At 35.3% G+C, this 26,127-nt stretch overlaps 1 protein-coding gene and 1 pseudogene across 16 annotated transcripts in view; one reads left to right on the top strand and one right to left on the bottom strand.

Annotated features, from left to right (window-relative positions):
* OSBPL8 (oxysterol binding protein like 8) overlaps positions 1-26,127 on the top strand; it is a 150,224-nt gene that overhangs the window by 78,484 nt on the left and 45,613 nt on the right. For 9 of the 16 annotated variants that reach the window (XM_049627424.1, XM_049627430.1, XM_049627423.1 and 6 more), the window contains one exon: positions 430-567. In XM_049627424.1, the coding sequence (XP_049483381.1) occupies positions 430-567 (138 nt within the window). Of the gene's footprint in view, positions 1-429; positions 568-8,598; positions 8,719-12,444; positions 18,652-26,127 lie in introns of those variants that run through there. The other 7 variants (XM_049627431.1, XM_049627425.1, XM_049627435.1 and 4 more) reach the window with 3 other exon arrangements.
* On the bottom strand, positions 11,833-12,460 carry LOC125918328 (ras-related protein Rab-5A-like; annotated as a pseudogene).

The following is a 26,127-nucleotide window of genomic DNA, read 5'->3' as shown; positions in this document are numbered from 1 at the left end:
TGACCTGAGCTGAAGTCAGACTCTCAACTGACTGAGCCACCCAGGTGCCCCCATTTTTTTTTTTTTTTAATGAAATGACTTTGTCTCTTGCTTATTGCTTTATTGGCAAATGTAAAGAGTTAATAGCACAATGAAAAGACCATAGTAAACTTTGGAGTACCTTTCATTTTTAGTTGACTGTATTTTCATTTTTATAATGTCTAAATTTTGTGTAATTGGACCCATACCTAGCAATCAGTTCCTCTTGGATTGATGGCAAACTACAATTAAAAGAAAATAAAAGTTATGCAGATTTATTAAAGTACAGAGTTGGAAAACAAATATAACTATTGAGGCTATTTCAATCATAGTTCTGTACCGTATTATTAACTGTGTAATTATGTAAATGTGTAACATCAGTACTAATTCTTTTTTTCTTCTTTCCTTGAGCTGTGGTAGCAAACAGTGACGAATCTCAACATCTGACACCAGGAAAGATGAGTCAGCGCCAAGGGAAAGAAGCTTATCCAACACCAACCAAAGATTTGTATCAGCCATCTTTTAGTCCAGCAAGTCCTCATAGTCAGGGTAAGAAATTGTGCTTTTAATTTAGTTGTGGTTATAAGGGGAGAATGACATTTTAGGTCTATCATAATTTTTTCTTTGCAGCTATTTGGTTTTATGGGTTTTTTGTTTGCTTTGGTCATCTATTTTACTCTTGAAATGAGTTTATTTTCCTTTAGAGTCCTTTTAATTCCTCTTATATTCCCCAGTGTACTTGGTTAGTTATACTGTTCTAATTGAGTGATTCTCAAACTTTGTGGTCTCAAGACTCCTTTACACTGTTAAAAATTATTGGAGACCTCAAAGAACTTTTATGTGGATTAACCTATTGATATTTATCGTAAAATAGAAGGAAGAAATTTTAAAAATGTTTATACTTAATCATTTAAATTTATAATAATAAGCCTTTTGCAGGTTAATATGAATAACGTTTTTATTAAAAATAACTATGTTCCTCCTTCCTTTCCCTCAAAAAAAAAGTATTGAGAAGAGTGGTATTCTTTTCCCTCATGGTCTTTCAGACTTGCCAATATTAACATTATGGGCTGGATAATTCTTGCGGGGGATGTCCTGTGCATTGTAGGGTATTTAGCAGCATCTTTGGCCTCTACCCACTAGATGACGATAGCATTTTCTCCAGTTGTATACAACCAGAAATAGCTGACACTTTGCCAAATGTCCCTTGAGGGACAAAATTGTCATTGGTTGAGAACTACTATTTACAATTTTTGCAAATCTCTTTAATATCTAGTTTACAAACAGACACCCAGATTTTCATATCTGCTTCTGCAATCATGATGTAATGATTCGACTGAAGTATATGAACAAAATCTGGCCTCACACACATACATAGTCGGGAAAGGGAGGATTACACTAATAGCTTTATACATAAATGCAAATAGTCTTTGATACACACCAAAATTTGACAAGTTGTAGTTTCTTTTTTTTTTAAGTTTATTTATTTATTTTGAGAGAGAGGGTGGGAGGGAGGGCGGAGGGAGTGGCAGAGAGAGAAGGGGACAGAGAGAATCCCACGCAGGCTCTGTGCTGTCTGTGCAGAGTCTGGCACAGGGCTCGATCCCATGAACCATGAGATCATGACCTGAGCCTATATCAAGAGTAGGACACTTAACAGAGTGTGCCATCCAGGCACCCCACAAGTGGTAGTTTCTTAAATATTGGTTGCAAAGTAGAATCTGAAACCGCATCAATAATCTTTTCATACTCTCTTAAGTTAAAGTCCATTCATCTCTCTTGAACTTCGAATGGTTCTTTACTCATGCATGATTTTTTTTAACATCAAGCATTAGTCATTTGGGAAATAGTTACTGAATTATGTAGATCTACTAAGTGTTGACACATTTTAAAATACGATACAAAGATGTACTTTATGCATACTTCTCATCTTGTCACACAGAAATGTTAAAACCATCAGGGTTTAAGATGAATAATTTTTAATGCTTCATCAACAACATCTGTAAGTGAAACTGGCCATTTACTGTAAGTGCATGGCAGTGAAGAAATCAGTGACCCTACAACAGTTAGTCTCTTTGCGTTGATTTGTGCTAAGGTGTTAGCACTTTGAACATTGCTTTTGTGCCGTCAGTGCAAATGTCAACACAATGAAAATCTATTATGGAACTAGTTTTAACCTTGCAGACTCTCTAAAAGAGTCTTGGGGACTCCTAAGGATTATGGACCTCACTTCCTAATTCATATTTGATAAATTTCATATCTTAAATTCTGCTTCTTAGCACAGTTTATTTAATCAGATGCTTTGAACTCTCTTGCGGTACTACGGTAGCAATGGTGGAAAGATTTCTGCTTTTAAAACTAAACACTTAAGTTTGGTGTTTTAAAGCTAATGTATACTTAGGTTATCAAATATTTTACAAAATTTAATTTGGAGTCTTAACTATCACAATGTCTCTATAATTATTCGGGTTTTGGGATTGTGACTATGAATTATTCTTTAAAAGTAGGCTTTAGTGACTTCTTTTTAAATGAATATTAATTGGTAAATAGTAAGTTACATGATCATTTTGTACTTTATTTCAGTGGGAAATGTTTAATAAATAATAATTATGATTATTTTAAATAAATTATTCTGTTTGAGTTGTAAGCTGATATTTCAGCTGTTGCTGTATTTAAGCATCTTAAGCATCTTAAACTCATTTAGAAATTATTTTAGTGACCCATCTAAACCTCTAATTTTTGCATTTAAAGCAGCTCTAGTGTCAGTTATATCTTAATTTGCACCTGATTAATATTTATGGAGTGAATTACATACTGAATATACTTTTTATTAAAGTCAACCTATTGGCTTTGTGTAACACAAAATATCTTGGGTTTACCTACTGAAATTCCATATCAGAGTTTCCAGGTGTCAGATTTGTTTTCAAATAAGGTAGATTCATTAACTCTTGATTATGAGGAAGATAAACTGCTGGAGGAGATTAACAAGTGTTCTGTAAACCTCTTTGATTTGTCTACAGTATCTCAAATACTCTTGCTTAGTATTATCAGCTTGTGAATGGAAAGACTTAAGAGTTCTAGAAACTTACAGTAATAATGACTAACTTTTAATGCTCTTCATGTCTCTAAGTGATTTTTTACATGCATTAGCTCCTAGAATTCTTGCAAGAACCTTATGGTGTATAAATCATTTTCCCTGTTTCACAAGTGAGGAAACTGAGCACTTGGTAAGGGTAATTTATTTTTATTCAGATTTGTAACCAAAAATTTCACTAGATAACTGCATTTATGTCCCTCCCATTCTCAAAAAGTCACCGGTTGACTATTGCCTAGAGCAGTGGCTCCTGAGTCTGGCTGTGTCTGAGAATCAATCACCTGGGAGCTTTGCTTAGATACAGATTTCTACTCCAGCCTTTCAGAAGCTCTGGGAGCTGTTTTTTCCTGTAGGGTGAGGCTCTGTATTTATAAAACTCTCCAGGTGTCTCTGATGTAGTAACATTTGGACAAACCGTCGAGAGCTTAAATTCCAGATTCCATAATCTGGTAATCAGGACTCTTAATTTGTCTGATTTTATTCTACCTTTCCAATTTCATTTTATGTTTCCCCTCATCATGAACCCAGCGGGATGACTTTCTTTGCTATTCTCCCGCAAGACTGCGCTTTTATTTATCCTGGTATCCTCCACTATGGAATGGAATGAATGCCTTCTCCCTTCCCTTTACTTATCTAAACACTTCTCAAATCCCAGGGTTCCATTAGTAAAAAATGGCCTCAGAATAAGGATCCAATCAAGATCAGGCTTCTGTAAGATTCTGTGTTGAGAGTTCAGAAAGGCAGTGTCTCTTGGAGCCTTTCAAAAGGGCTTTAAAGAGTCTAAAAGGTGTACCTTTCAGAATATCTCAGCTAGCCAGAAGAGCTTCTAAGGCTTTTAAGTCCGCTGTCCTACAGCACCATGACATAGCCCAGAGTAGTGAACTGGCTATCTCAAAGAAATCTGTGGATGTGGCATCTGTTAAATTGAGTTAATTCTAATAAAATTCATAAGAGACTCACAATGTTTTTACAATAATGGTGCTAATAGAAACACCACCAGCGTAGATGGAAAAGGATAGTTCAACTAAAAAGAGCCTTTGTGTGTGGGGAGAATCCCAATCTTGTGTGGGCATGAAGCAGGCTGAGAAAACTACACTGTTGCAAACATGGACCATTTCTTATGAAATGGGAAGACTGACTCAGGGGATGAGTCCAGGAGCCCAGAAGGCAGAGTCAAGAGCCCCAAAGGACTATTTTCAAAGAACATAACTGTGCTTTTTTGTTTGTTTGTTTTATTTAATTAATTAATTTTTCAGAGAGAGCGCACAAGTGGAGGAGGGGGCAGAAGGAGAGAGAGAATCCCAACCAGGCCCCACTCTCAGTGCATGATGGAGGGCTCGATCCAATGACCCTGGGATCATGACCTGAGCTGAAATTAAGAGTCAGATGCACAACCGGTTGAGCCGCCCAGGCATCCCCATAACTGTTCTAATCAAACTGCTGATGACATGTGCCAAGCAGGATTTCACAACAGCTGTGGGACTATTTATTGTGCCTTCTGTGTAACTCCTCATCCCCTTCATCTTTTGAACCCCAGTGTCCATTGTAGTCCTACCCCTGGCTTACTACAGTGGGGCAGAGAAGCTATCTTTTGAGGTGATGGGATTTTGGCTTCAGAGGAGGTACATCTGAGAAGCTACATGTGAGGAACTAAACCCAAGGAGTACCATTTGCAGTTGCACCTGATTTAAATAATTAGACCCAGCCTTATAGTCAGTGCTATAATAGAATGATGTTTTGGCTTGGGGGAGACATTGAGTGTATTTTGGATGTAGAAGGAATGTGAATTAAGTGGCCTGTGGTGTATTTCATTTTCAAAGATGACTGCAACAATATCTTTCATCTTACATGCCTTTTTTTTATGCGTTCTTGCAACTTGCCCATCAAGAAATGGAGTTTATTCTTCCTTTACCCCTACCCTTTCAACGTGCAGTCTGGAAGCCCAAAATAGCTAGCCCCAGCTTGCTATAGTCATCCCAGCTGAAGGTCCGTAAGAGTGACAAGCCATATTGGGTGTTCTGGCAGATACTGTGTGGATCAGAGACAAGCCACCACCAACCTCAACTTGCCTAATTGCAGCATTGTGAGCAAATAATTTAATGTTTTAAAGCACTAAGTTTTGTGTAGTTTAAGGTACAGCAATAGATAACTATAATAGTAGGCAACACAGTGATTAGAATTATATTCATAAATTGGGAAGAATATAGTACCAATCAGAAGATTCACTACTAGACTGTACTATCTAGGTAAGGTGAATACAGCCTGGATGGGAGTGACAGTTGTAGGAATAAAAAAAGGAAAATTTGTCCCGGATTAGTGAATGATTTGGGTGGAGGCGACAGTGGAAAGAGGGAAGGAAGAATCCGCAATGACTCCTACATATTTTGCTTGGGAAACTAGTTTAAAAGTTTACCAAGATAGGGAACTATGGAGGAAGACCCAAGTTTGGGGGAAAGATGCTGAGGATTCCAGTTTTGGACATGGTGAGTTTGAAGTGTGTTAGAGCTATCCACATGGCATGTTAAGGAGGAGGTTGGCTTTATGAGTTCAGGGTTTAGTAGACACTTCTGCACTGGAAGTGTAGATTTGGAAGTCATCAGCATAGAGTAATTGAGATGGTTAAAACAACCATATGCATCAGTTTAGAGATTCCCAGACAGTATTGTGTTTTAAATGAAGTAAAATAGAATCAAAAGATCAAAGCTTGTGTGATCTGTGAAATTTTTATCTTCATACACTCATACGTGTACTTATGTAAAATATATTTCTCATTGTAAGTTGTAAAAAGTTTGGGAAGAATTGAAGCTTGAGAAAAGTAGTTGGAATACCATACTAAAAAATGTCAACATTTAAGGATATGATGGAGAAAGTATTGGCAGAGGAGCTTTGTAAAGGAGTGTTGTATCCCAGAAGAATGAAACAGACGGTTTTATGAGGGAGGAAGAGTGACCTGTAGTTTTACGTGCAGCTCAGAAGTCAAGCCAGTTAAGAAAAATGATCCATTGACAAGATATCATTGCTAACATTTGTGAATTCAGTTTTGGGGACAGTGATGAAGGTAGAAGATGAGAGCAATAGGATGAGTAAGAAAGATAAGGAATTGAAGACAGTTGGCAAACTCTTTAGGAATTGTGCCTTTGAAGGGGAGGAATGTGTATGGTAGCTAGAGAAAGACAATGGGGCAAAATTGATATTTAAGAAAGGCGATATTTGAGCATGTCCAAATGTTGACAGGACAAAGTCAGTAAAGAGAAATACATAATTAGTTGGGCAGGTCTCAGAGGAGGCAACCATGATGGGGTTCAGTGTGAAGGTGAGGTGTTGACAGGCCTAGGAACACAGCTGGAAAGTGGAAGAACCATGGTAGTGGGGTGCCCGATAGTGTTTGGGCCTCAGTTGAGGTTGATATTAACCTGCCTCAGTGTGAGATTGTCTTCTGTGAGGTTAGGCTTTACTAGGTATGTGCAATAAAAGTGGCAGAGTAGGCATGGGATGCTGGCAGGGGAGTGGAGGTTTAATGGATGAGTTTGGTTAATTGCTTCGGTGGAGGGGGTGGGATCTGTAGGAGGAAATGTCAGAATTAGTGGACAGCTCAGTGTGTAAGTAAGTGGCTTTGGGGGCTGAGGCAAGCTCCAACAGATGAATACTGAATTGATAGAATAATGGAGGGTTAATGTAAATGGAAGAAAGGTATGGAGAGTAAATGACATTGTCAGTAAGCTCCTCAGGAAAGAGATTGTCCTTTTTAAAAAAAAAATACTCATCTGTTCCTAGCATACATAGTAACTTGAACACGGTAAGTACTTTTGTGTTGAATAACTGAATGAATGCCTATATTGAGCACCTTTTATGTGTTAGTCCCTGCCCTTGTGAAGCTTTAGTCTCATTTTTTTTTTTACTGAATAGATGCAATTCTGGGGGCAATGTTCACCTGTTCTCTAACATGAATCTCATCTATGATATTGTTCCCATGTTTGCTAAAGAGAAAGTCCCACAAGAGAGTGGATGACAATGCATCAGGAAAAAATGGCATTATATTGGTGCCATTTGCTGAACTCTTGCTATTAGCTACCATTTATTGAGCACTTACCAAGTTTGGCTAATATGCTAAAAGTCTTATGTGCAAAATTATATTTAACTGTTGAAACAACCTCATAAAACATAGAAGCAGTTACTCTGCTTCACAAATGAGAAAACTAAGGATCAGGTATGTTAAGACATTTGTTCAAATTCACAAAACTAGTAAATGTCAGAGGCAGTTTTCAATCTCAGGACTGTCATAGCCTATAGTCTTAATACTCCACTCTGCGGGAGTAAATTACAGGGTCAGCTGTTTTCTTTTTGTTTTATACATGCTGTCATGTTAGAAGTTTGTTTTGCTGGTACTTTAGAATGGCAAAGAGTCTGATTGTTCCTGTTTTCTGGCTGAGTCTCCTTCATGCATATTGATTCATACCAATTTAATGTAGGTCATTATCCCTTAAAAACAGTTAAGTTGTTAGTTGTTTTTTTGTTTTTTTTTTTTTTGTGGTGTGGTTTCCTTCCATTGATTTAGGATTTTCTTTTCTTTTTTTTTGAAGAAACTAGGGAGACTGATTCTTCTCACTAAAGCCCACACATATCAAGATAGTCTTTTATTTGTTATATGTTTAAATTATGGTAATGAGATTATTCCAGAACTTATTTACATGCCAGATTTTTACCTTAAGTATACCAGTTTCCTTAAAAATAGTTTGAACTTTAGAATGATTACAGTCTCTTAGATAGGATGGTATTTGTTTTATGCTGACTTCTTTGACATATTTTATGTAATTCAGTTGTTTGTCAAGAAAGAGAAATATGTATATTTATTAGGTTATTGTCTCCCCTTTCTTCTTCTACTTTTGAATAAGAACAGTGCCCAGGGAGCCTAGAGACTAAATTATAGTCTCACATATACTCTGTTCCCTCTAGAGAACATTTGCAGTTGTTATCGAAGCTTGATGAGTTAACTGTAGTTCATCCTGTAGCTACCCTTTCATTCTTTGGTCATAAAAAGCGATTTTGCATACTTTTAGTTTTATAAAACCATCTTTCAGTTGTAGTGCTTTGTGAGAGAATATAAAATGTTGTTTTGTCAAAACTTAAAGGAGTAGGTTTCAAATTAATTTTTAAATGTTAAAAATTTTAAGACTTTTAAAACTAAAAGTTACCTATTTAATCAGTTATCTGCTTAACTAGTTTTAGCTAAATTAATTTAGACCATGCTTGGTTTATCTAGACTTGAATTAAAAGGTACATGCTTTGAATTAAAGGTACAGTGAGTTTCTGTTATCCTTTAGTAAATTCTCTGAAACCTCAAAGTCCCTTCACCTTGAATGCCCTGGTAGCATTAAACATGATGTGATGGGTGTATATCTACTACTTAATAGAAGACTTCAAAGTAAAGGGGGATTTTCTTTGCAGAGTTTACTAGTGCAAAGATGTTGTACCGTATTCCCCAGGGTGACAGTTTTAGACATCGCTGGTATAAGTCTCAGGTGACACCTTCATTTAAGTGGTTTATAGACGAAAGGAGACCAAGAAGTCAGTTTCCTCCATGAATCGAAGCAGTTCCTCCTTCCTTGGTAAGCTATTCCTAGGATCAATTCTTAAACACTGATAAGACTCTAGACATGTAACAAATGTGTCTTGAATGTATGTGCTGTATTTCATGAAAATTGTTTTACCTGAAAGAGTACTTGAATTTATCCCCACCATCTTTATTTTTTTTTTTTTCTCCTAAATGCTGTGCTTTGATTAGTAGCCATAGGTCATTTTCATTACAAATAGTATATAAGTTAGAGGTTATGTTAATTTTCTTCTGAGTTTTTGAATCCTCACTGTTGGACTTTTGAAGTTATTTCTTAAGACAGAATTGTTTTCTGTTTGAAATTCCTTGTGTTCAGATAGTTGCTTCAGAGGTATGGAAGTTATTAAATAATTAAAAAATTAAAATATTTGGCAAATTAAAAAAATGAGAACGCAATATTTTTCTAAATCCCTCCTGTGAAATGTTGCTATATCTGTGTTTTTCAAATGTTCCTATGCTCCTGTAGATAAAACTGAAATACTTTGAAAACATTTATTGAAAATAATTTAGCTCTGTTTTAAGCATCTTTGCAAAGATGAGACGAGTCTGTCTTACCATTGCCAGACCTTGTTAATTGCTTCTTTAACAAAGCAGCAAGATTAACATTAAGAGTACTAAAGCACTGTTTTTCCTATAAATGTTCTCTGTATTTGTGTATGCATGTGTGTATTTAATTAAAATACATGCGTGTGTACATATTTATATTTACTTAAGATATGTATGTGTGTGGGGGCGCCTGGGTGGCTCAGTCGGGTAAGCACCCAACTTTGGCTCAGGTCATGATCTCGCAGTCTCTGAGTTCAAGCCCTGCATCGGGCTCTGTGCTGACAGCTCAGAGCCTGGAGCCTGCTTCGGATTCTGTCTCTCTCTCTCTCTCTGCCCCTCCCCTGCTCACACACTCACTCTCTCTCTCTCAAAAATAAATAAAAACTAGAAAAATATTTAGAAAGGTGTGTGTGTGTGTATGTTTACTTAAGATAACATTAAAGAATTATAAGGTACTACTTGCACTAGTTTCTCAGTGCTTTTTCGGTTGGGATTTCCTCCCATTTGTTTCCAAAGTCTGAGAGGTTGAGATCACCTTCTTAGCAAGACTGCTAAAATAGTTTCACCTATAGAGTTGATTGCTACAATTTTCCTTTCCTAATTTGAGGCATGGAGAGGCACGTTTCTGTATTATTATAGCAAGATGATATGAATTTAATTTACCAAGGAATATTTGCATAATTTCTGAGAGAAAATAAACAGTTTCATAGAAATTTTTCGGTTTTCATTTTGGTTGTTGTAAGTTTGAACATACATAAATTTTAAGAGTGAAGCAGTAAGGGGGGCCTGGGTGGCTCAGTCAGTTAAGCATCCAACTCTTGATTTCAGCTCAGGTCATGATCTCATTGTTCCTGGGCTTGAACCTCACATCAGGTTCTATGCTGACAGTGTGGAGCCTGGCTTGGAATTCTCTCACCCTCTCTGTCCCTCCCCTGCTCATTCATTCATTGATTCTTTCTCTCTCTCTCCTTTTCTCTTTCTCTCTCTCTCTCTCTCTCTCTCTCTCAAAATAAATACATAAACTTTAAAAAAGAAGAAAGAATGCAACAGTGAAAGTTTAGCAAACTCATATTTTCCAAGTGAAGGAAGGATGTTTGTGACAAATGGACATTTCCTCCTATGGAGTACAGGATTTCCCAAGGGTCTCCTCCATCAAGCTGGCCTTTATTTATTCTGTTTGGTACAGAGTTCTATACTAGAAAACAAGACAAACCAAAAATGATATTTTCAGCCCCTGCCTTGAGTTTAATTTATAATTAGGAATTTAGGGACAACATGAGTTGTCTTCAATATAAAACTAAACACTGGTGAATGGTTTTCCTTACTAATTCTGAATTACTATAAATGTACAAGTTGTGCTACCAGTTCAACACTTAAATAGATTAAATCATCTCTGACACATGGTAGATTTCATACTATAAGGAAAATACCTAAAACAGTGCAATATACTGAACTGATCAAAGTAAAATGAACTTTGGAAAACAAGTCTGCAAGATTTTTGCTAACATACTGCAATACTTATGTTACAAGTTACTGGTACATTATTTATCATGGTTCTAGTCCTTGTGGGAACAAATTAAGCCCCTTACTTTCAAAGGGAGAGTAAGGAAAAATTAGTTGTTTCGTAATTTTGTATACTTTTAAGCAACTCGTAAATATCACAGAAGAGTAATAAACATTTACAGAGACTATAGTGCAGTACCTTATTTATAGTATGGCTGAAGATCAAATTTCAAATAATCAAGTTTGAATGTACATAATTGTTAGTGCATTGACAATAATATGTCCAAGGGGAACAAAAGCCCCTTCTCTGCTCCCAGACAACAAAACCTGTGTATAATGGCCAACAATGATTGAACAGAAATCACAGATACCTGGTTTGTTGCATTTCTGTTGAAGAGTTCACATGTTTGAAAGGAACACTGTCCGTTAAGATGCATTTATTAGGTTTCATATTCCTAAAACAGGATGAGGTTACATTAGACTTTTTTTTACCCCATTAAAAATACCAGGACTGGCTATAATTTAGATTCCACTAATGTTCGTTTATTCCCCCTAAAGATGTGGGTTTGTTTTCTTGTGGTTAATTTGTTAAAATATGGAATGTACGTTTTAAATGTGCATACTAAGAGAAATTACCAGTTGCCTGAATACTGTAGTTAAACAAAAATGTTTTTAGAATCTTTTCTAAAAAAAGTTTTTTGAAAAACCCTAATTGATAAGTTCCAAATCTTTTTCATAGAACTGGCTGGTTAACTGTGGGTTTACATCCTCATTTATGCCTATCCATGGTGATGAGAAGTGATTCCCCCTAACCATCCACAGAAACATATGCACATACATAGCTCTCATTCCCCCCTCCTCCTTCTGAAACATTAGAGGGTCACTTGCATGTTATTAAAAATTAAGTTCAAAACACTTAAAATAATTCTGTATTAGAAACTTGACTCTGTCATAGGTCTCTTCTTTTTGAAAGTCATACTGGGCTGGTTAAATGCTCTAATTCCACTGTCCTTAACATTTAAGAAGCAGAAGAATATTTCAGCAAGCTCAAACTGGAGGTTTAGTAACTACAACACTGACTCCTGGTTGGCTGCATGGGTTTAGTAAGGTCTACCCTTTTTCCTCTGGCAGAATTTGCTCCTGGTTTCTGTGGTTCATTCTTGCGCAGTGTTTTAGCTACTGCCATGAATATTTCATTTACATTCATCGATGTCTTAGCTGATGTCTCCATGAGTAATAAACTGTTGTCATCTTCGTAGGACTGTGCTTCCTGGAAATCGACAGCCCTTTCATTTGCAAGGTCAGCCTTGTTTCCTGATAAAGCTATTACATTGCTTGGATTGGCTTGTGTCTGAAGTTCTTTAGCCCAGTTTTTGGCTCTGCCAGAGGACTCATCTGTGATATCATATACAACTATGGCTGCTTGTGCTTCTCTGTAGTACATGGTGCTAGGCTATGGTAGCATTCTTGACCAGCTGTATCCCATATGTCAAACTTTACTGTTGTGTCATCAAGGCACAACAGTGTCTTATGGTACTCTCTTGAAATTTATGAAATTGGCCCTTCACAAAATGCAGTTACAGGCTTGATTTGCCAACAGCAGACTCTCCCAGAAGTACTAGTGTGAACTGGCATATATTATTTCCAGTATTTGGCCTGTTGGGTCTTGTTGCTCCTCAATTAGCCATGTCCAGATTTGAAAGAAGGCCCTAATTTTCAGTGTCTTAAATGAACTTCCAGGATGCAAGGTGTCAACTTTTTTTCTTTCTGGATGTAAAGAAAGCTGAAACTGCACCATGCAGAGCCATGGGGATAAAAGCCGCCCTGGCAGCAGGTCCCAGGCATAACCCGAGAAGAGACTGAGGCTGTCTGAGGCTGTCCCTTACCAGGTAGCATATCTCCTCCTCAGGCCACCCCCTTCAGACTCGGATACAGTGTTTCAAAATTCTATTTTTAATGTGTGATTGAACTGTCAGCAAAGTAAGGGAATTAGTAGGAGGGGCAGGGTTATTGAGAGTGGGAATCCAGAGAAATGATGAGCTCTGCAACCAGCATTTGTCCTGTTTTCTGAAGGTCTGAAACTTGAGTTTTAGCAAGAAAAAGGGACAAAAGGCCTGCAGCCCATTCATGATGGAAATTTGGATTGGAGAGCTCTCCATGTGAAATTACAAGTCCTTCTTAGTTAAAAAACAAAAAACAAAAACAAACTTGGAAAACATACCCATAGAGGAAGACACTAGTGTGTTTGCCTTTCTTTGATGTGACTCTAGGTAGAATGGGGGAGAGAGAGAGACTCAATACTTTGAGAAACACAATATACTCATGTAGGCTTGGAGCCAGAATTCACACTGTCTCTGTGGCAAAAACAAAAACATCCCTCCATTTAGTTTAAAATGATCTTGAGTTTTTAGTATTCAAAGGGGCCTAGACGAATCAACACAGATACTTGTTACGCGAGAGTTTTAAGCATAAGCCTCCAAAAATTACATATGAGCTCATAACTAAAAATCAGTAAACAAAATAGCAATGAGATATCATCATGCACCTATTAGAATAGCTAAAATCCGGTACACTGACAGTACCAAATGCTAGCAAAGATGGAAAAATGAGGAAAAACATGAGGAGGCAAGGCACCGTCAGAATCTACACAAACTACCTACCATCCAAACCAATATCTGCACCAACTGGAATTATAAATGACAGAATGTGATTTACTGGGTTGAAGGCAATATTGAAAGATAATGCTGGGAACCTTTCAGAATTGATGAAAGACAACAACCCTCTGATTAAGGAGGCCTCACAATTCCCAAGCAGGAAATCTAAACAAGAATAGTTTCAATGCTAATACTTGACAAGCAGGAATGCTGAAAAGTAATGAAGCAAGCATTTAACTTAGTGTTAGAAAAATAATAGAATGAACCTGAAGTAGGTAGAAGAAAGGAAATAATAAAGATAATAGACATAGGTGAGAGTTATCAGGAAAGATAAAGTTGGTTGTTTGAAAAGGCTAATAAGAAATATCAAAATGAGCAGGATTAAGGGGAAAAAAAGTAGAAATATTTTTAGGAAAAAAAGACACAACTAAAAATGTAGGCAGCAACTCTAGCCAATAAATTTGAAAAATGAGATTAAATGAACAAATTTCTAGAAAGAGTACTTCCCAAAATTTATTCAGTAATAGGAAATTCTAGTGATTTTTATTATCTAATTAGTAATATATATTATCTTTACAAAGACATCATAGGCTCAGATAAATTTACAAGCAAGTTCTACTGAATGTTTAGGGAAAAATATAATTCCAATATCACATTAATACTGTATTTCATTAAGTCTAAAACAGTACCCGTCCTCTGACTTTAACATCTCTGAAATTGGGTTAGATCTTTAATTGATAGTGTTTTGCAATCTCCATTGGCAATTGTTAAACACTTGATATCATCTCTGAATTTGGGATCTCTTTTACAATGTAATAATATCCATCAGTCTTCTTCTCCTCATATTTTTATGACATCTCTGAAGTCAGGAATGTAGCTGATAGTTGATGGCATCTTAGAATAGAAATGGACAAATAAAAATTCTTGTATATGGAAAGCAGACATTACAAAGAAAAGCTACAAGATATTCTTGCTCATGAATTTAGATGAAGAAGTTCTAACAAATTATTAGCAAACTGTTGAATCAAGCAAGATATAAAGAAATAATACATTATAACCACAGTGGGGTTATTTCAGGCATTATAAGGATGGCTTTGGTATTAGAAAATCTGTGATTGTCATTTAACATACAGATTATAGGAGAAAAACTATGTTGTCATCCCATTAACAAAATGTATTTGAAAGTTTTAACATCCATTATGGTAAAAAAAAAAAAAATTGTAGCAAATTAGAAATAGGAACAAATGCTTTCTTAACCTTGTAACAATTAGGAACAAGGAAAAAGTGTGTACCGTCTACACTTCATTACGATATTGTACTTGAAATTTAGCTAGTGAATAATGTAAAAAAAATAAAGGAGGAAACAAAATTTATTTGCAGCTAGTGTATAGTTGTTTATATAGAACCTCTCCCAAATTCACAGATAAATTATTAAAATCATTAAAAAATTACTGAATATATGTTAACTCCAGTTCTGTGTACCAGTAACAAATGGTTGGAAAGATGCAGTTCAAAAAATGCCACTTAAAACAACAGAAAATAAGGTGTACATAGGCATACATCTAATAAATCTAACAGAATATCTTTATGTAGAAAAGTATAACATTAAGATGATGTATTCTCAATAAATGGAGAGATATATTTTCAATTAAATAGACATACCATGTTTCCAGTAGGAAAATTCAGTATTATTTAGTATGGCACTTATCAAATTGATTTTATCTGTTCAATGTATTTTGAATCCATATCTCAACAGGATTTTTTCATGATACTTGATAAGATTATCCTAAACTGTCTGAGGATAACCAAGGGCAAAGAAGAGTGAAGACCCTCCTGAAGAATCAGAGCCAGGCAAGGGTCAGGGGTTATTTAGTACTTACCATAATGCTCTGGTAAGTTAGACAGTAGGTGTTGGTGCTGAAATAAAGACAAATGAAACACAACAGAGACTTAGAAATAATGTTATTCATTAGAGTTCTACATGACATTGTGTTAAAGGCAAAACTGTGGAAACAGTAAAAAGATCCTTGGTTTCCAGGAGTTAACAGGGAGGCAACAATGAATAGGCAGAGCACAGAAGGTTTTTATGGCAGTGAAAATACTCGGGATGATACTGTAGTGATGGATACATGTCATTATGCATTTGTCCACACCCATGGTATGTACATCAAAAAAAGTGAACCCTAAGATAAGCTATAGACTTTGATTATGATATGTCAATATAGGTTCATCAGTTATAACAAATGTATCACTCTGGTGAGGGAAATTGATAATAGGAGAGACTACATATGTGGAGAGCTATGTGGATATATGGGAGATCTCAATTTTGCTGTGAACCTAAAACTCTAAAAAATAAAATCTTAAAAAAAAAAAAATCAGTGTACTGGAAGTATACTCACCTTACCCAAACATCACGGCATGGGGCAAAGAGGAGAAACTTCACCAGTGTACTATCAAGACAAGAGCCAAATTCAGAAAAAAAATTGGGCAGAGTTCACCCAAACAATTTTTCCATGGTTGACAAAGAAATAGTACAATGGTACAGGACTTTTTGGGTGATGACAGCTCTTTTACATTGAGTATCCTGTTTCCTGTATCACCTTTTGCTATCACTTTTTGATAGAATATGTATTGTAGTACAGCCATTTTCAAGTGGTGTCTTTTGAGGGAAGTAAGGCCTGTGGAAAATAATTTAAGTGAGTATTTTCTAAGTTCTCCCAAGGATTATGGTGCATGGTTAGAGCTATTATAGATGTATGGAAGAAAAACTACTTCATTTTGAAGAGTGGACATTTTAGTGCACTAGCCCTAATGAACCCTAAGTGAGAGGGACTACTGTAGTAAATTATTTGAAAATATGCATGGAAAGTGAATTTTTGGTCTTGCATGTGTAAAAATATCTTTATTTTACCCTAATATGTAATTGATCGTTTGGCTGGGTATGGAATTCTAAGTTGAAAGTCATTTTCCTTCCAACTTGAAACCATTGCTTATACTGTATTTTTGTCCTAATTCCAGAATAATTGCTGATATCAGTAGCTTAATCTGATTTCTGATCTAGAGGAACTTGTTGGTATCAATTACGTGCAAAAGGATTCTTTGGCATAAATAGGGCTGGTTCTCAGTTTTTGTCATTGCTGGTTTGTGATTTAAGCTTTGTGTGATCTGCAAAACAATGACTCTTTGTTAATTTCATGCTTTCCAGTGTCAAATATATGTTGTTGATGTATCCTGTCCTGGATACATACTTGTGGGATACATACCTATACTTTTTTATGGTTTTAAAAAATTAACCCTTTATTATAATTTTAGTTGAGTTTTAGGAGGGAACACATTAGGTTAGTGTCTTTATTCTGCCATTTTAATCTGGAACTTTGCTAGATTTTATATATATTCTCCAGTTTGATCCTTATAACAACCTGATAATATAGGTAGTAGTATTTTATAAATGAGAGGACAGAGACCCACATAAATTAACTTAATTGCTTCAGTGCATCCAGCTGGGATTTGAACCCAGGCAATTTAATTTCAAATCCTGCTTAACCATTACACTATAATGCCTTGAGAGGCAAGCACCACTGCATGAATTAATTATAATTATTTCTCTCTTGTCTATAATTAATGGTCATTTATATTTCATGACATGGAGAAAAGAAAAAAAAACCCTCAAATCCCTGTTGTAGTTGTAATTATCAACCATTAACTTATTTTTACCACTAATTGATTTTGAAATGCCTTTGCCCAAGAAAGATCACGTTACATAAAGGAAATTGAATTTGTTTGTTGTTAAATGTCCTGTCTAGTAAAGAGAAACAGTCTTGGACTATACAGGATGCTGTTGTATAGGAGTAGAGAACTAGCCTGGAGCCATATGCATAATAAAAGGAAGGAAACTGAGATCTTATGGTAAAGTACCTGTAAAAATGAACCACTAAGTCAGTTGTAACTGAGTTAGTTTTTCAACTAAGAGAGTGTATTTCTAGGTTGGAACTCTGACCAGAAAAAATTCAGGATATATAGAGGAAGTAATTGACTAGAGCTTTTTAATTTCAATTAAGGTAGAATAAGGAAAATGGATTTTAATATAACTAGGAAAGAATTCATTGAAATGTTAAAGGTTAGTTATAAAGAGAGCATAGTGTATTGTTTTGGCTGTTGGTACTTTCCTGTAGATTTAATGATGTGAGATAATACTAGTAACTTAGTATTAACCTAGTAAAGAAAGATATTTCCATTTATTATTGTGATAATAAAGCTGCATTTTACTTTAGGAGAATTTTAAGTGCAAAATCCTCATTGGTAGATGATATATTTTGAAAAGTTTAAATGCAGTGAAGACGAACTATAGCAGCTCATTATCTGTTTCAAGGAAAATGTATTGGAGCATTCAGCATTATTATGGTGTCTTTTCAGTCTTTTCTGTTGATTGGTTTGCAGTAATGCTGTCAATGACTCCTGTATCTTTGCTAGAGGTAAAACTTAAATATTTATTTTCTGCTTTAGCTGTTAGAATCCATCAAAATTGCACTTGAAAGAGTATCTTTCCTTATGAATTCTTAATCATGGCTGAGGCAAGCAGTAGGTTAGATATAGATCTAGAGGTGTCAGGAAAGATAAACAGTGTTGTGTTTATATCCATTTCTAAAGTAAGCAAAAACTAGAAAGAATCGGAAGAGGTGGGAAGTGTGGCGGATACTACAAAAACATAACGGATGTGAGAAAAGGGTTGCATTTTACTTCATCCTGAATCTCTAAGTATTGATCTTGCTTTGTTTTACTAAGACACCAATTCAGTTCAGGGCATTGCTGGTTTGATAAAAAGGAGAAACATTAGGGGAATAGCCTTTCTTGTTTATCAGTTCATTAAAAAAAGAAAAAACCCACTAGCATGGCTTAATGCCTTTTCTGTTTATTGCTGATCTGAGTCTCTGGTCCTTCTCCTTTGCTGTTAAATGTGTGTGTCCTTTGTTTGTGCTGGTGGGTTTCGCTACATTTGGATTTGAGAGAAAAGCCTCTTGTTGCTGTACTGATCTAATTAGCCTTCTGGGTGAACGTATACGTTAAATAGACCTTCTAAGCCATGAAAGAAGAGAGCTCACAACAACGTAGATTTTCTTCTTGTACTGTGTTTTCGCCTGTTTTATTTCCTCCACGAATTGATGGCCGAAAGCTTGTCCGGAATGCTTCATTTGGAGGATACAATGAACTTTCTCCTTTATTGCCAGGTTTGTTTGTTTAATCTTGCACTTTTTTCTTAATTCCTTGCCGACTTTTCATTAAACTAGTATTTTAAAGTCTAAAAACTGCTTTCATTTAAATGAAACAGATTATATAGTGAAAGGTTCAGTTTTAGTGACTGCTGCTATATGGCTTGGCTTTTCCATTTTTTCTCTTACAATCTCTTAATCTCAAACTTGAGAACTAGTGATTCAGTGAAGTACAAATCTGGCATGCTGATCGCATGAATCTTTGTTTAATTGTAAAAATAAATATCATGACCCTTCGATAAAATTTAAACATTTTCTGGACTTGAGATAAATGTAAAATTCTATAAATAAACAAGTATCTCTGAGGCTTTTGCAAATGAAACCCAAATATCTAATATTGATACTTGTTTGGCTGTTTTCTGCAGAATAGTAGCTACGTTACAATTGATGTTTAGTTTAAACTTTAATTAGCTCAAGTCCTGACTAAAGTGAAATTTTCTACCTGAGTATAATTTTTGAAATGCCTCCCTTCTTGTTAGATGTATTTGTGTATAATTAGGTTTTGCTAAGAAATTGTTATTTTTAAGGTAATATTTTTAATATTGCAATTAGCCATTTGACAGTTAAGATTTAGACATTAAATGATTAATAAGATGTAGATATAAATTGGTCTTTTATTGTATGAAAAAGATTTGTAGCAAATATTTGGATATAGATTTTAAAATATTTAAAAATCTTTGTTTTCCTTTCAAAATTTTAAATAAATCCTTTCATAATTTTATCTATTCTTTTGAGGTTATATTTTTCTTTTAAAATAAAAATATTCTTTTAATACTCCTGACAAAGAAATGCTGACTGAAACTGGTGCTTGCTTTGACCATTTATATATTTTTCTGACACGTTTTGTTAAATTTGAATTATATTTTCTACTTTCACACAAGTATTTTTTCTTGGCTTTTTGTGAAGATTCGTGCTGACAGGTGGTTATATGCATCATTTTGAAATACTGAAACACCTTATGGAAGGTGTTACCTGGACAATTAATTTATTATAAAGTCACTGATTTCATTTTCTTGTCCAACAGTGTTTCAAAAAAGAATTGGAAACCATAGGCCTGAACTAAGTAGCATAAGCTGTAAATAGCATTCATAATCTGTGTTTAGTCTTCTCAGTATAGCATGGTTACTGTCATGCTTCTTATGTTCTCAGAATGGTGTACAAGTACCTTTTAGTATTTGTATTTATCAGAAGTGGCTTTTAAAATACAACGTACTGAAATTTTTTAATGTTATTAAATACTCTATTTGCTTTTACAGTGTGACTTAGTTCTGTTTCTGCATTTGTCTATTTCAGTTTTTAGCCAGCAAGGTTGCTAGCAAATGTTTGCTAACCTTCATGCACTGAGTCTACTTAATATTAAAGAATAATCATGTGACTCTACTAAACAACAGAAAACTTCACTTTTTAAAAGTTTGGTATTTACTTAATTAGGTAACTAAAGGCAGAATTGTCTGTTTATCTTCTCAAAGAATATACTAAAGTTTACCCTGGATTGATTTATTTGAAAGAAAAAGTAAATGGTTATCTTTGTTTTCTGATTCTTGAAATAGAGAAAATCATATTCATAGGGATGCTTCCACATCCCCTTTTTACAACCAACAGTTGTATTGCAACTAGCCATGATAGAAAGCTATTTTCAATATATTTTATCAGCTAAGAAATAGAATGGAATTAGGTACTTCAAAGAAGTGGCTTTTTATGTTGTTGTTGTTTTTCCAGTTCAAGAGTAGAACATAGGAGCTTCTGGGTGGCTCACTCAGTTGAGCTTCAGACTTTTAATTTTGGCTCAGGTCAGGATCTCAGGATCATGGGATCAAGCCCCATGTCAGGCTCTGCACTGAGCATGGAGCCTGCTTAAGATTCAATCTCTCTCTCTCTCTCTCTCTCTTCCCTCTGCACCTCTCTCCCACTTGCACATGCACTCTCTCTCTCTCTCAAATTAAAATAAATAAATAAATAAATAAACAAACAAACAAAACATATGTTTCTTCTGGGACATTTCATTGTACTGAAAAATAAATTTAGATGCATTTATAATTATAATTAGATGCATAATAATGTCTATCTGACATTATTAGAGGAGAGGTTCTCCACTAGTGACATTGAAAGATAATTTTGTCTTACTATTTTGAGCATAACCTTCTTTTCATTTTAGTTTCCTTGGGAAAAAAAATTACTTTTTTGTCACTTGTACCTTAACAAATATGTTGGAATTATATGGAATTATTATGGAAGTATGTACAAAATTATACTTTATCAATGATGATAACACTTGTATTTTGTTAACAATGTAGAAGTTAAGGACAGCGTGTTCATTTGTTTAAGAATAATATTCCAGGGACACCTGGGTGGCTCAGTCAGTTAAGCGGCCCAGGTCATGATCTCACAGTTTGTGGGTTTGAGCCCCACATCAGGCTCTGTGCTGCTAGTTCAGAGCCTGGAGCCTGTTTCGGATTTTGTGTCTCCCTCTCTCTCTGCCCCTACCCTGCTCACACTCCATCTCTCAAAAATAAATAAGCATTTAGAAAAATTAAAAAAAAAAAATATTCCATTGGATTAGTAGGAGGAAGTAAACTCTGTGTATTACTACACTACTTGGAAATATCTTTATGACCACAGATTTAGGGAAGACTTTAAGACCAGAAAGCACTAACCATTAAAGGATGAGATGACAAAATTTGACTACATTAAAATTAAGAACTGCTTATAAAAAAAAATACATGGAATAAAAAGACAAGTCATAGAATAGGAAGTTATTTATAAAACACAGTTGGTAAAGGGCAGTATCTGAAATACATCAGAATTGCTATATAAATCAATAAGAAAAAGATAGGCAATAAGTTGTGTTTTGTTTGTTTGTTTTTTAATGCACAAACGATCTAAAGAGGTCCTTCACAAAGAGAAAGTTAAAATGACTAATGTGAGAAAATGTTCAACATCGTTAATAGTCAGGGACCTGCAAACTAGAACCTTATGGATATATACACACACATATATATCCACACATATACATACACATTGATAATACACACCCAACAGATCCGCAAAAATAATAAGTTTGTCAATATTGATGTGGACATGAATAAGGAGAAAGGAGAACTCTTACACACTATTAGTAGAAAAATAAACAATTTTGTTATCCTTAAAATTGAAGACACACATATACTATAAGCCAAAATTTCTGCTTCTAGGTTTAAACTTAGGGAAACTCACGGACATATTTGTGTGTGTATATATATACATACATATATACATATACATATATATATATATACAGTGTGTGTGTACACACACACACACACACACATACATATGTTGACTAGGATACGTTTCAGAGTATATTTGTGGCACCATTGTTCATAAAAGAGACAAACTGGGAACAACCCAAATGTTTATCTACAATCAATGGATAAATGGTGATATAGTCATGCAATAGGATTCTAATCATCAATGCAACTGAATGAAATACCTGCTTGACATGCTGGTAAAGAATGTTTGCAAAAGTCAAGGTAGTTACTTTTGAGAAGAGTGGATTGTGATCAAGAATGGCACTGGGAGGTGGGGAGGATCTTACAGGATTTTGGCAATTCTGTGTTTTTTATTTGGGTGGTAGTTATGCAGATATTCACTATATACATCAAATTACACATTTATGTTTTATGCATTTTTCTGAAGCTGTCTTTCACATATTTAATAAAATAATTGCAAGTAACAGAGTACACTGTTGTTATTTTTTGGATTAATTTATCAAATTTCTGTGTTTGAAAGGGTAAATAAGGATTAGACCTTTCTCTTCAGGAATTCACAGTCAAGTATGGAATATGAACATGAAAAGTAATTGAAGCAGATTGTGATAAATATGGTAGTACAAATGTAGGAAATGCTCTATGTCTCAGAGAAGAGGACTGCTAACTATGCCTACACAGTCAAAGCAAGGCCTATCAGAAGAGGTGGCCTTAGGTCTTCAGAGGTACCCTGGCATTCTAAAAACAGCATGAATTTTATTTTACTATTTTTTTTAATTTTATTTTTTTAATTTGAGAGAGAGGGAGAGAGCATGTGCGTGCAGGGGAGGAGCAGAGGGAGAGGGAGAAAGAGACTTTTAGCAGTTTCCACACCCAGTGCAGAACCTGATGTAGAGCTCTATCTCATGACTGTGAGATCATGACTTGAGTGGAAATCAAGAGTCTGAAACTTAACTGACTGAATCACCTAGGTGCCCCATAAAAACAGCATGAATTTTAAAGTTAGACCTAAGTTTCTATCTGCTCTGACACTTTGACTTACTGACATTAATCAAATTACTTAATTTCTGGGAGCCTTGATTTCCTCAATTCTATAAAATAGTTAATATTTGGGATTTTTTAATAATTTTTTTTGTAATGTTTGTCTTTGAGAGAAAGAGAGAGCATGAGCAGGAGAGGGGCAGACAGAGGGAGACAAAGAATCCAAAGCACAGACCCCAGCGTGAGGCTTGAACTCACGAGCTGTGAGATCATGACCTGAGCTGAAGTTGGACACTTCACTGATGGAGCCACCCAGGCACCCCAACATTTGGAATTTTTTGTGGTGTTTTAAAGATTAGAAACTAAAGCACTAGCATAAGTGTCATAATCACAAATGTTTTTACAAATGGATATTGGTTGCTTTATTGTTTTCATTAATGTGTTACTTATCATTGATGAATGAATCAGAATTAGGTAGAAAATTGGTTAAAGGGATATAGACTAAGTGAGGAAGGATGTCAAAGTGGAAGTCTAATAAACTAATGGAATAGAGAAGGCTGGGTGAGTTTTTATTTTCATTTTTATTTTTCCCCATTAAAAAAAAATATTTATTTTGAGAGAGAGAGAGAGAGAGAGAATGCTGGTGGGGGAGCAGCAGAGAAAGAGGAGAGCAAGAATCCCAAGCAGGCTCCTTCCACACTGTCAGTGCAGAGCCCGACAGAACCCAACATAGGGCTCGATCTCATGCACTGTGAGATCATGACCGGAGCTGAAAACAAGAGTTGGACACTCAACTGACTGGGCCATCCAGGTGCCCCTATTTATTTTTTAATTGATGCATAACTTACATATAGTTAAATGCACAGCTTTTTGAATTTTAAGTTACACATAGACACATGTAACCAGTTCCCAAATCCGCAGAAGACTCCCTCATGCCCCTCAAATCAGTTCCTCCTACAACAAAGATAAACCACTGTAACAACCTCTAACACTATAGATTAGATTTGCCATTGCCTGAACTTTATATAAATGGAATCATACAATGTGTGCTTTTTTTTTTTTTAAATGGGAAGACATGGCTTCTTTCGCTCAATATTTATGTCTGTTTTCTGTAATAATAATTGGCTCTTTTTCATTGCTGTGCAGCATTCCATCGTGTAAATATACTGCAATATATTCTATTAATAGCCATTTGAGTTGGTTTCAGATATCGGCTATTATGAATAAAGCTGCTTTGAATATTTTTGTACTTTCTTTTGATATATATACAACCATTTCTTTCAGGTATATCTAGGATTAGAATTGGTTTGTGTAGAATACCCATATATTCAGATTAAGTACATACTTTCAAATAGTTTTCCAAAGTAGTTATGCCCCTTTATACTCTCATCAATAGCAAGTAGACTTCCAGAGGCTCCACATTCTCATCTGTACTTGGAAAGTGTTAGCCTTTTTAGTTTTAGCATTTTGATGGGGATATAGGTCTCTGTATCATTGAGGCAGTAGGGAGAATAGCAGGAAGATAATTTACTGCTAAAGTCACTGATACACAAACTTGGTAAAAAGTCATGATCTGAAACCGTTCTGCTTTTTTTTTTTTTTAAGTTTATTTATTGATTTTGAGGAGTGGGTGCACAGGAACAGGGGAGGGGCAGAGGGAGAGAAATAATCCCAAGCAGGCTCCGTGCTGTCAGTGAAGAGCCAGACACTGGGCTGGGTCTCACAAACCAGGAGATTATGACCTGAGCCAAAATCAAGAGTGAGACAGTTAACCAACTGAGCAACCCAGGCGCCCCTGTTCTGCATTATTAATAATTATGGTCAATAATAATGTGTCATAGGCTTTAGGATTTTGTCTATAAATATCACTTTAAAAAATTAAAGGAGTGGGGCGCCTGGGTGGCTCAGTTGGTTGAGCGGCCGACTTCGGCTCAGGTCATGGTCTCACAGTTTGTGAGTTCAAGCCCCATGTTGGGCTCTGTGCTGATAGCTCGGAGCCTGGAGCCTGTTTCAGATTCTGTCTCCCTCTCTCTCTGTTCCTCCCCGCTCGCACTCTGTCTCTCTCTCAAAAATAAATAAAAAATAAAGGAGTAATTTTAAAGTATTTTGAATACCCACACATGGTGGAAAATAAAAGCCTAAGAAGTAGGCTTTTGCTTCTAATAAATATGCTTTTATTTTACACGTCTTTAGGAAACCAGCTTTATACAGACTAAAGTGTCTAGAGTGACACTTTGTGCTTTGCTTATTTTGGAATTACCCTTGAAAACTTAGTGTACAATCTGGCAATATTTCCTTTTTAAGGCTTTTGAACATTTTTGTACGTTCCTTGCACATTATGCTGATTATCTACTTGTATTTATCCTTAGTTGAAACTCCCAAGTATTTGACCAGACTTGGCATCTTGCTTTATCCCTCTATAATTTTAAGTAACTTGGGAGTCATCAGGGCCAGCTTCTAAAATAACGATTGGCAAGTTTGAGGTATAGAGAATCTTATAAAGTGGTATATTCATTTACTGGGTTTGGCAGGTAATATACAACAAAGGTTTATGATGTCCTTTTTTAACATTAGAAACTTTCTGTGAGACTTATTTGCATGTCAAAGTCTATTCAGGTTTATAACTTTCACTTTTGTTTTAATTTACTATTACGCTTTTAAAATAATGTGTGAAAGTAGAATGGTTTCTACTTCAAAATGGGTGTTAATCTAATAAATGGATTGGGCTAGATTCAGCTGAAACCCAAGATCTCAGTAGAGAAATTGAAGTGAAAGTCTGTTCTTGTGAGAATAAATGATGTCATTTTTTTATATTTACAATATATACTTTTAGAAAATTTTATTCTTTTGTACATATATGTAGAAAATCTTTGAAATAACTTATGTGAGTTTGTTAGTATCAAGGGTTACATATTAACAAAATGTTATTATTCTGAGTAAATATATAACTTCAGTTTGCTTTATACTCAAGTCTAGAATTTTGGTTATTTAAAATTTCATGTTGCATTTATGAAAGTTCTTTTCCCCCTAGTATTGGGTTTGAGTGATCCTTCTCCTTACCATAGTTGGGAGGACAGGGGGAGATTCCTTCTTCATATTACAGAAAATAATTCAACCAAATCTCTGGATTAGGAAATTGGAATGGATTTGTTTTTAGCTAATATAAACCAAATGCAGAATAAATGGTATCACTGGTATGTTAGAACTG

This window comes from Panthera uncia, chromosome B4 (assembly GCF_023721935.1).
Source record: "Panthera uncia isolate 11264 chromosome B4, Puncia_PCG_1.0, whole genome shotgun sequence".
NCBI classification, from domain to species: Eukaryota; Metazoa; Chordata; class Mammalia; order Carnivora; family Felidae; genus Panthera; species Panthera uncia.
The sequence above is the reverse complement of the archived record's forward strand: the minus strand, read 5'-3'. Positions and strand labels throughout refer to the sequence as shown.